Source organism: Dromaius novaehollandiae, chromosome 11 (genome assembly GCF_036370855.1).
Source record: "Dromaius novaehollandiae isolate bDroNov1 chromosome 11, bDroNov1.hap1, whole genome shotgun sequence".
Taxonomy (NCBI): Eukaryota; Metazoa; Chordata; class Aves; order Casuariiformes; family Dromaiidae; genus Dromaius; species Dromaius novaehollandiae.
The window spans coordinates 21,402,200-21,415,446 of NC_088108.1; the positions used below are offsets into that span (position 1 = coordinate 21,402,200).

The 13,247-nt window shown below is 43.4% G+C and overlaps 1 protein-coding gene across 1 annotated transcript; it reads right to left on the reverse strand.

Moving 5' to 3' along the window:
* Positions 1-3,882: 3,882 nt before the first annotated feature.
* On the reverse strand, positions 3,883-12,060 carry VGLL1 (vestigial like family member 1). The gene is made up of 6 exons (XM_026110924.2): positions 11,901-12,060; positions 9,208-9,268; positions 8,198-8,428; positions 7,146-7,562; positions 4,983-5,042; positions 3,883-4,151 (listed from the first exon to the last, which is right to left on the reverse strand). Exons 3-6 carry the CDS (start codon positions 8,406-8,408, stop codon positions 4,111-4,113), a joined length of 729 nt encoding a protein of 242 aa, XP_025966709.2. The 5' UTR covers positions 8,409-8,428; positions 9,208-9,268; positions 11,901-12,060; the 3' UTR covers positions 3,883-4,110.
* Between the last annotated feature and the right edge of the window lie 1,187 nt (positions 12,061-13,247).

The following is a 13,247-nucleotide window of genomic DNA, read 5'->3' on the forward strand; positions in this document are numbered from 1 at the left end:
GAGAAGGCCGGCACAGCAACCTGCTTTCTGAGCAAAGGCGCTGATGGCTCTGGCAGGTTTGACTCTCTCCCCTCCTTATTTCGGCCCTGGCTAAGGAGGCTGCAGGAGGCAGCACAAGGAAGTTCTTCAACACCAACCTTTAATCAAGGCGCGCTACTTCTACAGCACGTCCCTATGCCCCGTGAGAGCAGACAGCAGAGCAGGGCAGTGCCCGCTGCTCCCCAGGCTGCACAGAAATGACGCAGGTAGAGCCAGCCTTTCGGGAAGTCACGTAAAGGACTTGGCACGATTTAATTGCCATTTTCCTGGTAGCATTTGGGCATAGGAGCTCACCTTCCTAGGGATGAGAAGTTGCCAATTTACAAACGAAGATGAAAGTCTCTGTGTTAAAATTACCAGCTCCTCGCTACCCTCGCTGTGGCTCTGTGTGCTGGGAGGAAGGATGCCACGAATTCAGCGTTCTCTTCTGAAAACCGCTTTCTCCCCCCCCGCAACGCTTGACAACTTCCCACATGAACCACTTTTGACATTATTTTTCTTCTACAAATTGCAAGTTGCTTGCATTCCTGTTTCGGGCCCTCTGCAGCATCGCACAGGGCGCAGGACGCTTTATCTCGTGCACCTTTAGTTCAGACAACCGCAAACTCACCGGTCCGAAACGCCTGCGATGAGCAAGCGTTTAACGAAGGCTACGTGCTGCTAAGGTTTCGCTAGCACAGTGCTTTTTAACCTGTGATCGGGGGCAGATTATTCAAACAAAACTGAGAGCAGTAGGAAATTAGGTCCACTTCTTTGAATGGGAGGAACGGGACACCAGCTCCCGGGCGAGGGCCACAGCTTCCACCTCCTCCCCGGCTGACAGTGGCGGTGGCACTGCCGCGAGTTCGCGGTCCCCTTGGCTGAGGACCGCCAGCCCTCTCGCGGTGGCTCCAGAGACAGCCCAGCTCCCCAGGAAGGGGAGGGCTTGCATTGCTTTCACGTGCTCGTCCAAAATCAGCAGCAACGTAATGCCAATATACTGTCACGTCTCAGTCACATTTCTGGGATATTTCAGCACTAGACTGACTTCAACTAAAACACTAGATTGCCAAGAGGAAAAACCAAGGGGGGGGGGCAATAAATGTAAAGAACGGGCTGTATAATCTGCAGCCCAGCCCAGCCCACAAAGACCACGACCGAGTTACCCAGCAGCATTCCTGCCTCTATTTTTTTAACCTTTACGTTTTACTTTAATAGCAAAAAAAATCTCTCCTGTTCATCCCTGCAGTAACAAACTATTTTTAACACTGCTAACAAACGACTAGAAAATGGGGTGGAGCAGCCAAGCCAGTTATGCAGCTCCCAGCCGCCCACAAAGTTTATCTGACCATCGGAGCAGGAGCAGGAATGCGGCCATCCGCTCGGAGCAGGAAGAGAAAGGCTGCCTGCGACTACGAAACCAGCACGAGACAACATCTGCTTCTGGGTCCTGGGACACGTATGGTTTAAAATGTACAGTTACCAGAGATTTTTACAAAGCCTCGGACTTCTCACAAGACATGCATGTCAAACGCTTGTAAGACCGAATATTTTTCTCCATATTAATCTCTGAACAGGGCTCAGAGCAAGTTGGTCGAACCTCAGCTGCCCATCAGAGGGAAAAGAAAAAGAAAAGAGAGAGAAAAAAGCCATCAGTGCAAAGAAATTATTTCTGGACTAAAGCAGCATCCTCTGAGCTTTAGACACTCGACCCAAATGAAGACAAGTATTTGTTCGCTGCGGGCTGAGTGAATTGCGCAGTAAATCAGCAGGCTCTAATGCCCAGGCCCCGCTCTCCTCTCCGTGCTTTCGGGAAGTCTCTGCAGGGCTGCGCTGGCGTTCAGGGCAGTCGGATGCTGTTGATGGACAGGGAAAGGGCCACAGAGCGCCCGTTGCTTCTCGTCACCACCGCGATTGCTGCATTCAAAGTGGGAACCGAAAATAGACGTGGGAAGTACCAGATGGCGGCTGCTGAATGCAGTGTGCTGCTGTGCCAAGTCCGCCCGAGCACAAGGACACATGTGCTGAATGGGAATGAAGATGCATCAGAGCATCATGGCAGCACGTTAGCATCAGGAACGCAGCGCTAAATTGAGCGGAGAAGCAAGAATCACCCCGCTCGGGATGAACAATGTTGTTGAGGAAAGAAATATAACCCTGCCTGAGCCAGGGAACTGCTGCAAAGCATTCAAGCCCCTAGCCATGCTAAACCATTAAAGGCAAACCTGCGCTGGTGGGTTCACTTTGTTTATTGCAGAGGAAAAGTAACACAGCTACAAACACTGCACCGATGGGAGGGCTCCGACAGGCTCTCGCTTGCAAATCTCACTGCAGGGGCGTACGGTGACGCACCCGAGCAATGCTGCCGCTTTTCCCCAGCCCTCCACCCCAAGGTCCCTGCTCTAGGAGCCGGGGGACGAGCACCCCGCTCTGTCCTGGCACCTGCTCCCTTCTGCCAGGTCTGCTAGCCGGCGTGATGGCAAGGACAGGACGCTGCCAAACCTTACGGCAGCAGCTGAGATGTCCCCATGTCGAGGCAGAATCACCGGTGCCGTGTCTCCTTTAAATAAGAGGCACACATTGATATCTCACCTTGAATACTTCCAGCTGTGACATGCAGAGGGCCAAATTGTTCCAGTCTGATCTCAGATATGCTGGTCTAGCTTGTGTACTTGCTGGGGCAAGCTCATCTGATACCAGCTGGGATTACTTACCAGTGTGCCACAAACTTGTAAAGTTGTTGAACTCAAATTAGTTATAAAAATCACACTTAAAGTGTTATGATTGGGGTAGACCAGTGGCAGCGTAGATATTTGATGTAAACAGGGCCATGAACACTTACATCAGCTAAGAATTCATCCCATAAATCATAAGCTATAGATTTCAGGGGTCAAATTTCCTTAAACCACTGCCCAGAGTTGTCACACAAAATTAAGAGTGCTCCTGTATATTAAATGAATATATAGCTAATGAAGAAGGACTAAAATAAAACCAAATCTTTTTTTTTTTAATCCTTAGGATTTACTATAAAGGCAGTGTAAAGCAGTATTCCTCTTACTGCAGTGATAACGTAGGCAAACCTAAATGCCAATTGCTTCATGTTTTACTCACAGCAACTTCAGCAATCATATTTGCCAAGGGTGAGTGGTGATGTGAAGGGGAAGAGCTGAAACTGCAGAATCAGTGTACAGTTTATAGCTGCCACTTTTGCTGGACAGAGGAGCACTGAGAAGAGTACTCCATTCGCCTGTTCTGAGATGCAGTTACTGTGAACAAAGAGATTATTGCTTGTTCAGGTGGCCCAGCCCTCCACGTTCAATTATTCAAAATTCAACCAGATAGGGCTTATTTAGAAAGAGAACCTTATATCTGCAGAGAGGCTGGAAAAGTGGACCATTCCCAGCTCTAGCTTTTTGCTCATAGTGGTACTTTTCTTGTGTCCAGTGAGGACCCCAATTTCCTCCCAGATCTAGTGTTAGTTCACTGTATTTTCTAGAAGATGGTTATGAGATGCCAAAGCAGAGCCTTAAGGCATATGCATTTCTGAAGAATGTCCCTGTGAACTGCAAATATGCTTACAAATTACTGTACTTCCAAAATATGAATATGATAATGTGTTTTTCTGGCCTGTGGTTGCCTTGAAGTCTCTTGCAAGCAGAGTCATTGCCTTAGGCTATTTTAAACAACAATACGGAGCTATCAAATCAGGATATGAAGCTGTAGCACTGAATTTGTGCCAAACGCATCCCTCTGCAATAGAATTGTGTTTCTTACCAAAAGATGGTAAATTAACAAGCACAGAAAGATTAAAAAGTGCTAAGAGTCCTGTCAGAGAGGACTAAGAAAATCCTTCAGTAGACAGTGTATCTTGATACCAAATATACTGTCAAGTTTAATGCAACTACAAGGAATTATTTACTGAATAGAGGAAGATTATTTTCATTCCTAAAATAGTAACTAGTACACACATTCTTCCAACTGAGAGAAAAAGCACAGAATAGCTGCAGTCCATTTCTTCTTGATTCACAGTTGCAAATGATCAAAGTTCACAGGAAGAGCTCTCTTTAGGGATAAAGTAGAAACATCCAGTTGCTAGAAGTACAAATCTTGTCTTCTGTCATGAGTCTGTATACCTGAAAGATACAGCAGTATCAGGACTGTCAAACAGCATATTCCATGCGATCTCTTTAAGATGTTGTGCAAACAGAATTGTACCTTTTGGCCTTCTCTGATGCAACAAGGCCCTAACCAGAATAACCAGAATGACCCATCATCCAGTCTCCCCAAAATATTGCACACCAAAAAACCAATGCCAGTGTAATAAACACCGGATACAGCTTCAAGAGACAAATAAAAATAATGGAAGCTTGAATGCTCCAGGAATAACTTCTTAAAAGAACAGCTCTAACAGTGTGGTGGATTTGTCAATGAAAAGTGGAATAATGCTAGCACAAACGGGGAGCTCAGCCTTAAGGCAGACACTTGAGAAACAAAGCGAGGGGCGTCATACTATGGCTGCAAAGCCATGAGCTCTACCAGGCACACACCTGACCGCGTTTGGGGACACGTGATGAACACAGAACCTGCAGAAAGACGCAGCAGTACATTAGGATTTCATTGGCTTTAGAGCCAACGAGTTTCTTTAGTTAAGAAGACAAAATCTGCCATCTTAAATTTGGTATCTTTCTGGGATCTGAAACTGGGACAGAGTGCAAAATCGGCATGATCCACTACAGAAACTAAGACAGAAGGAGTTAGAAAATGTATCTCATTTTAATAGAACGTTTTCTCTCTTCCCTGTAAATATAACTACAGGAGGCAATGTGTATGCCCATGGGAAATGCAAGCTTTTGAAAGATAGTCCCAAAGCAAGCAAGAAAGAAGCTTTAATCCTGTAGAAGAGAGGCAGCTATCCTTTACAGTTGAGACTCACTTTGTCCAAACCTGCTAACTCCATAACTCACCTGCGGTGGCATGGCCTGCACTGGGATTTTCTGAGCCTTGGTAAGAGCTTGCTTTCCTCCCTTAAAAAAAAAAATCAACACTGGAGATGAGCAGAGATTCAACACAGAGCTAAAATCAGACAGTAGTTCCTCAAGAAACCTTGTGCTTTTGCAGCCCAGCCTATAGCACAGGTGCTGGGGAGCTCTGTGCTGTCTGGCACGACAGTATATGCTTCCATAAATATAAATATCAGCTGTTCTTAAACATGACACAGCGCAATGAGAAGTATATTTAACAGTTACAGCCAAGAAACAGGGACTCCAACAGCCAGACTAGATGCATGCATCCTAGGGATTTGCCAAAGACTCCCTGTGAACATGGGCCAGTCGCTTATCTATTCCTGCTGGGCTGCCCGATAAGCACGTGTATGTCATTGCACATGCAGTGTTATGAAGCTCTTCAAATATTCAGAAGGGCCTTGCAAATATCCTGAAAGAAAGGATTTTACACAGAGATGGTTGAGGAATGCCAAACTTTTTTGTTTTCTTTGTTTAAAGTTTCTTGCACTCAACTTCTTCCTGAAATTTTGAATAGAAGTCCGTTGCTATTAGTACTGTTCCCCTTTGCTTGATTCCAAGACTGGTTTTATGAAATACCTCCTTTTTGGGAGAAGTCACTTCCAGGGCTCCCAAGCCCTGAGAGGCTCCCGTTGTCTTGCTTGGGGTAAGGGGGCACTTAATCTTCTTAAATTAAATTCTAGAACACCAGACAGCATCCTTAAAGGAGTAAGACTGTCATTTAATAACTGGAAACAGTGCAGGGTGCATACCTGTGCAACACACACACTCTCAGCTAAACCCATCTACCACAAGCAGAAAAAAATATCTTCCAGCCGAAGACACACTCTCCACTTCCCATGCGTGGGCACAGACAGGCATTGCAAACTATAGCGGGGTAGGTTAGCAACACACCTACAGCTGGGCTCCTCATAATAAGACAGCTTCAGTATAGCCTTACAAGGGAAACTATGGGTAAAACTGCATGCAGATATATTTTAGCTCATATTCTGTCAAATTCCTGCTAATGCAGATTAGAAACTAGGTGACCAGTAGGTATTTCACAGCTGGTTATTTTTCAAAACTCGAGACTCAGGACTGCTTCTTCACATGCCTTGTCCTTTTTATCTAGAAGCACCAGTTAGGACGTGCTATATTTTTCCAGCAGACTCCCTAAACAATTTCACAACCCTTTTTCTTGGGGACCATTGCCAAGTTGATTATCTTGGTAGCACCCCAGAACAGCAATGCAGGCATCCCCTAAAAGGGCACCGGGGCTCTGGCCTGGAAGCCTGATCCCAGAGAACTTCCCCTGTGCAGAAATTACTTGTAAGGGAGCAGTTTTATCCAACAATCCTAGGTGCTTCGGAGATGTAAGCTCTTCGGAGCTAGACTTTAGTCCTGCAGCACCTGTCAGCACCGGAATATTTTGGTGGGAAAGCAGAATCAATGCAGTCACCAGCCACCTCTTTTCTGTGTGCTGGCAGCACCTACCATTGTGATTCCTTGTAATTGTTAATAAATAAGCAAAAATCATCAGTACTCCTGTATGAATTGCATATATCTGGCAGGTCTGCTGCAGAGAGCAATCACAGTGTTGGACACAGCGCAACGGCGTTTCGTGGAACGCAGCAATTAGCTGGGAGACAAGGCAAGGCTTGATAAAGGCTGCAGTTTCATGTCCAGTGCTCAGACTATTATTAATGCCCCACAGAATAAGTTAGGTTGCTCAGGTCCCTTAACCTGGCCGCCCCTTTCTAGTCATAATATGGAAGCATTCAGTGCACGCAGTGCCATCATATCTGCTGCTGAAAGGAGCTACCTACAAGCTGTAAATCCTGCCAGCACTGAATAATTTTATATTCGCTTAAAATATCTCCACAATGTAAGCCAGAAAAGAAAGAACTGTACAAACTGGCAATGCATGTTTTTTTCTTAAGCTATACTATATAGCCAATGAATTCCAAGTACCACGGTATATAGCATTGATTTTCTACTGAAAAAAATCTTTCTGTGAGCTAGACTGAAAATGGCTCTGTTTTTAACACCTTCAGAACACACTGTGTTATTTTGTCTCTTTACATAAGATGTCATCAAAGAATAAAGTGATAGTAAATATTTCCTTACCTCCCCCAGGAGTTAAACTTTGACTTATATGTTGTAACCTAGCAGGTCCAGTAATACAAGCAGAACTAGAGTGTTGCTTCATGGTACATTCCTGCATGGATGTTAGGCACCTTTCCTGTTGCAGAAGACCAAGAAGAGAACCATATTTCCTGTCAGAGAGCGGTTCATCTGCCACACGCAGCTCAGGCAAGGCATGATGATATACCGAGCTGGAAAGACTGGGAGAACCAACTGAAGGGAAGGGCCATAAATCCGCAGGCTGAGCTGGATGACTCCGCAGAGCTGATGGCTGGTATTGGCCTGCCATACCAGCAGCAGAAAAACTCAGACCAGAATTTGACATGCTTGTAGCAGATGATGATGGATATGGTTTGGAGCAAGGCGAAGAGAAATTCCACTGATGGGGAGACATGCTATCTAGTTTAAAAAAGGGAAAAAAAGAAAAAAGAAGCATTTAAAGTCCCATTCATTCTTACTTTTTTCCAACGGAAATTCCAATGGACTTCTAAGGCAAATCTACAAGATTGCATATTCATTTGAAAGTGCGTATTAACTTCAGCACTGCTTATCTAAAAAAACAACAAAACCATACTAAAAGCAGACTAAATCACCGCTATCAATACTTTCAAATAAATATTACACATTTTTTCTTACAGGCCACTGACATGGGCACGGTTTTAATAATCGCTAACTTAAACAAATACCTTCTTGCAAAGATGACAAAAATACTAAAGTCATAAAGCATTTAATGCATCTGAGAGCAATAGAGGCTCTTGGCTGGAAAATGAGGGCCTGGTCCTGCTGGCAGGCCCGTGCAGAGATTTGGGAAGCACCCCAGCAAACATCATGATTTCTCCAGGAAGTCCCAGCTACGTAACCCAGGGCTTTGCAAGCAGGATCTTGTTGCTTTCTGTTCACACAGTTTCAAACTCTGTTCTTCAACAAGGCTGCACAGGTGTACAGGAGAAAACGCAGCACATCGTCTTAAATTCCTCGGTGAAATCTAGTGCCCCCCACTCTGACACGACCCCCTCTCACAGAAAGGAGCTCACCGTTCTTCAGAACAGCAGCGTCGGTCCTGTGCTTCACGCTCAGGTCTTGGGGGTTTTTGGCATTGCTTAGAGCTCTAGAAAAATGTTCATCTACCACACTGTTAATATCCCCTTGGAAATACGTAAACACAACACTCTGGGACCCCCATTCCGTTTTCACAGGTTCTTTGCTTTTACATGGCTTTGGAGAGAGCTTCCTTGTTTCTTCCATTTTTCAATAACCACCAGCCCCTGCCAAAAAAACCAAACTCATAAGAGCAGTACTATTCAACTTCAATTGCACAGTGGTGAGCCTGTCTTCTTCCAGAAACTGGCTGTTATTTGTAAGCTCCAGAAGAGCTGTTATTAGTAAGATTAGATTCTTCATCTGGGTTTACTTCTTCCACTCACCTTTTCTTTAACGATTTTCCTATTACGTATTTCTAATATGAAATAAGTATAAAACAAAATGAGAAATCTTTCAATTTAACCCACGCAAAACACTATCTTTTGCTCGTTAGCTGCAAGTTTGATATCACTGTACGATGTGCAGCATTAGTAAAGGATGCTGCATCTTGAAAGCAGTGAATGACTCAAAGAGATGCTGGGGCCGTGATGGATGTCAACCTTGCACAAGTTACCTGTCATAGCATAGGCTGTATTGAAGAATAAATTGGGCACATTTGTCCACCAGCTGCCATTTCTTACCCCTGCCTTCCCCCATCTTTATAATTCTGGGCTTAAGACCTGGTGCTGTGCAAAACCTGCCCTCAGGATGAAACCGTGCAAAAAGAACTAAGACACTTAGACAGCTATCATGGGCAACATAGAGGTAGTACTACTGCCTGGCTCTGGATAAAGTTCAAGGTGAACTTATCAAAATACATTGTCTACTTCTGGCTTCTGTGTTGTTGAAAAAATATTGACAAAGTGAAAACAGTTTAAAGGAGAAAAAAGAATAACTGGAGCTAAAAATAATCTATTAAAATGAAAGAATGAATAAACTTTGGACAAGGGAAAGTTTGAAGTACCTTGATCACTGTTAACACACACCTCCACAAGGAAAAGACTGAGAGTAGTTAGCTGCTTCACCTATTAGAAAGAAAAAGATATTCCAAGATTAAATCACCAGAAATTCAAACTATGGCAAATTCAGGTTAATAAAATAAGGCTAAAAACAAACAAACAAACACACACACAAAAAACCCACCACCACCTTACCTGGGAACATGAGGAGTTTGCCAGTCAGTTAATACTTTGGTGGCAAGACTGCTAAAACACATGCTGTAGCTCAACCAGAAGTTAGGGGTTTGAGGAGGAAATATTCTAAAGTAGTGTGCTGTGCAGGAAAGTCAGTAGAAGATGGCAAGACTTTTTGTTCTCCTTAAAATCTCCGCTGCCAGATTTGGTTAAGAGTAGGACAAGGAACATCAGTGCTTGCACTGGAGAAGCATCCTTTTCAGGCATGTGTGCCGTTTCTGGCTGCAGGGATGCTAGTTCTGCAACCAGAGCTTGTATGTTGTGCTGTAACCAAAGCCACCTTTAGCAATGCTCACACTATGAGTGCGGGGAGAAATGCCTGCTGTTTCTATTCAGCTTTTCAGTACCATTGTCAGTGCACCACACAGTGTGACTGATTTACCTTGGTAATCAAAAGAAAGCTGTTGTTTTTCCCTGACTAGAGAAGCCTTTGGTCCGTGGCCAGTTTTACCATGCAAAACCTAATTAGTCATTCCATTTGTGTTTCAACCCATCCAACCCTGTGATGGTCAGAGATGCTTAACCCATTCCCCTGTATTTCTCAGTTTTTTGTTTTTTTAATCATAAAACCCCTGTCCTCAGGCACTTCCCAATAAACATTACACTCATCTGGTTGTCTCTGAAGGGTTTTTTGAAGCATCTGCAAAGGCTGCCTCCCAACTGTCTCTCAATGTTTATTAAGCATGAAAAGTGTGTTCAGGCTGCAAATTCAAATATTCAGATGTTAGGAAATAGGAGGATTAGGGTTATCAAACCACAGTCCGTCCACATTTCCATGACTAAGCTTTATGATCCAATCCTTGATTTTTATCATTTACTTCTACTCACTGAACCCCCAAAGCTAAGTCAGAGCCTCTGTTCCCTTCTTCCTCTTAGCTTTTTTTCCCTACTGTTCACTATCCAGTCATCTAACCTCAGACTTCCCCATCTCCTGAAATCCTTCCATCTACAAACTTCTCACCCATTTTTATCATTTACTTCCACCCATATACTCTACTTCCCCCGTGTACTGTGTTCAGTTCTAATGCCCTCATCAACAACCGATTCATGTTCAGGCTCCACAGTGCCTCGGTCTCCATCTTAGACTTTATTGCTTTGCCCTTCCTGCATCCTTTCCCCAGTTCCAACCTCCTGTCCATCTGAACACGGTGGTGGATGGGACACATGCTAGCTGGTCATCAGTTACGAAATGGGAGGGGCTGCTTTACAACAGTCTTCTGCTTTGGAAGATGGTTTTTCAAAACTTACATGGTGGCTGAACTTTCACAAAAGCAACAAAATTAAGCAGGAAACCTTGCTCACGATTTACAAGTACCTTCCAGAGGATATAGGAGAGTGGGAACTAATGCATCCCAGCCAAACAACTGGAAGCACTTTAAGCACAGGAACAGACATGATTTTTTTTACCCAGTCTTGTTTTAGAAAGCAATATGCTATTTACATTGGGAAACTTTTTGATTGCTCAGCTGAGGCAGACACTTACCATGGAAAATTCCAACCTGAGTGCTGACAACTTTGCCAGACTTTCACCAAGCATATGGTAAGAATGGAAAACACCAGAACAACAGAAAGCAAAACAGCTCTATCAACACTGCTCCACCACTACAAATCAACATACAGTTTAAAAAGCATTAGCTCTGGCCCAAAGGACCATTTCCCTTGTTCCTCACTCATTGCAAGCCAGCCACTGTGTCTTTATATTGCTTTATTAATGTGCTTAACTTGCTCAACATTAATGGTAAGCTCCTTTACCACTGTTTATTGGTATGTATTAGTTGCTACACTCCTCTCCTTATGTGAGTTGTGACAACTGTATAGTGACAATGCTAGAAAAATAATGCATTCTAAAGCAAGAATGGGGATTTATCTATTCATTCCAGCTTCCCTTAAAAAATCCTTGTGCCTTCCAACAAGTAGTTATAAGATAGCTGGATATAACCTAGGATGTGTCTCAGTTCTCTCAGGTGAACCATATGCCAATGTCACAGGAGTCTGGACTTGGATTTGCAACACTGTACTTTTCATTACCTGAACTTCCCATTTTCCCATCACCTACAGTCTACAAAAAAAGGCAGAAGTTCTCCCAGTTTGTGCCTGCTACAAACTGTTGCCAAAATACATGTAGAAGTGGAGCAGTTCCTGATGAGACACTTAAATTACTCTCAGAATAGGGCAATTATGTCTGAATAGCACAAGCAAGCGTCAGAGCTTGTCCTTCAGTGGGCAAGAATGCACGGTCAACACAGGCTTAAGAGACATGGTGATCAACTGCTCACCATGAGGGACAATGCTGTAAAGTATTTTTCACATGTCCAACCCTTGTTCTATTAAAAAAAAGTCCCCTTTCCAAGTACTATGCAGAACTCCACAGGTAGACCTTCTCCTTCATTAAGTATCTTTCAGATAAGGCAGCATTTGAGAAAGTCAATGAATATGCATTGAATTTCTCATTGAATTCTCTTACCTTAACTCACTGTCAAGAGCTGTGTCACACTGGTAATATCTTCCACATGCTGGATGGTCATTACTGCGTCCAGCAGTTTGTGATCCTTCCCCTGGATGGATATATGCCCTCTACAGTGACTACAGGAAGGGACGAGCAACGTTCATGAACTCCCTACATGCTTTCTAGCCTCTAGCTGTGACTGAACTAGGCGTTTCCTTCAGCCTCGCTACTAAGAATGCATGAAATGCACTCCAACAAGTCAACCAGGTTGGGAGGTTTCAGGAATGAGGAAAGTAAGATTTTAAGTAGGGGGTTTTTATGACAATGTGTACACAATCAAGGAGACAACGTCTGGACTTCAGAAGAGTTCACAATAAAATGATAAACAAATTATGGCAAAAAACCAAAACAGTAACTTGGCCAAGGTCAAAAAGAACTTTCCTATGACAAATTATATTATATTCAGCATTAAGTGCATAGCTACAAAACGCCTGTAAGAGGGAAAAGGTCATCTGCCTTCATCCCAGATAAACTGGATAACCAATTCTGTCTCTTCTTTTCTGGATCCACTGTAGTGACTACAGACATCTTCAGAGAAGGAAAAAAAAAAATCACTCTTGTTCTATAAAGGCTGCAGCAAGAAACAGGGGTTTGGTTTTGTTTTTCTAGTTAAGTTTACCAAAACGCAACTGTAGCCATTCCAGAAATGTCAACTCAGTCAGATTCACCAGTTTCAGCTCGAAAATACACTGGTGAACTAGATTCACCAAATTGGCAGTGACTTTCTTACATCTTTTATTCAGCAGCTGAAGAGTTTGTTTACTCACCCAGTCAGAAAGTAGAAGAGCACAATTCAATTCCTTCTGCCTAAATATGTATGAATCTGTTCTCTGCCATCTCCCAGATGAGCAACTTAACTACTAGGCTATAAGATTTTCCAGGAGAGTGCTCAATCTTTTATTGACACATAATGCATATTCTTTGCATAAATAAATTTTGAGTGATGGACTGGAATCTGCAAGGCAAGTGTCATAAACATCAGATGAGAATCACTTGTTCTTTGATTCACTTTTCTAACCCCCCCCCTTTTTTTTTTTAAACAGCAGAGATTTATTCTGCTAAAGCTTTTCAAGGAAGACTTTGTTCAAGAATTTCCTATTAGGTTGGCAGTTAAAGCACTCATATGGTTGGTAGACAGCATCAGTTCAAAACCCCTAGGTGAACGCTCCAAAAAACTACTAGGTAAAATGGGATTATCATCTCTGTTCCTTTGCAGTTTATGAATTGAGGCAATTAATTTCCTTTTTTCTTTTTAAGCATTCAAAATAACAAACTGAACAAAATTATAATCACTTGTGAGAATAA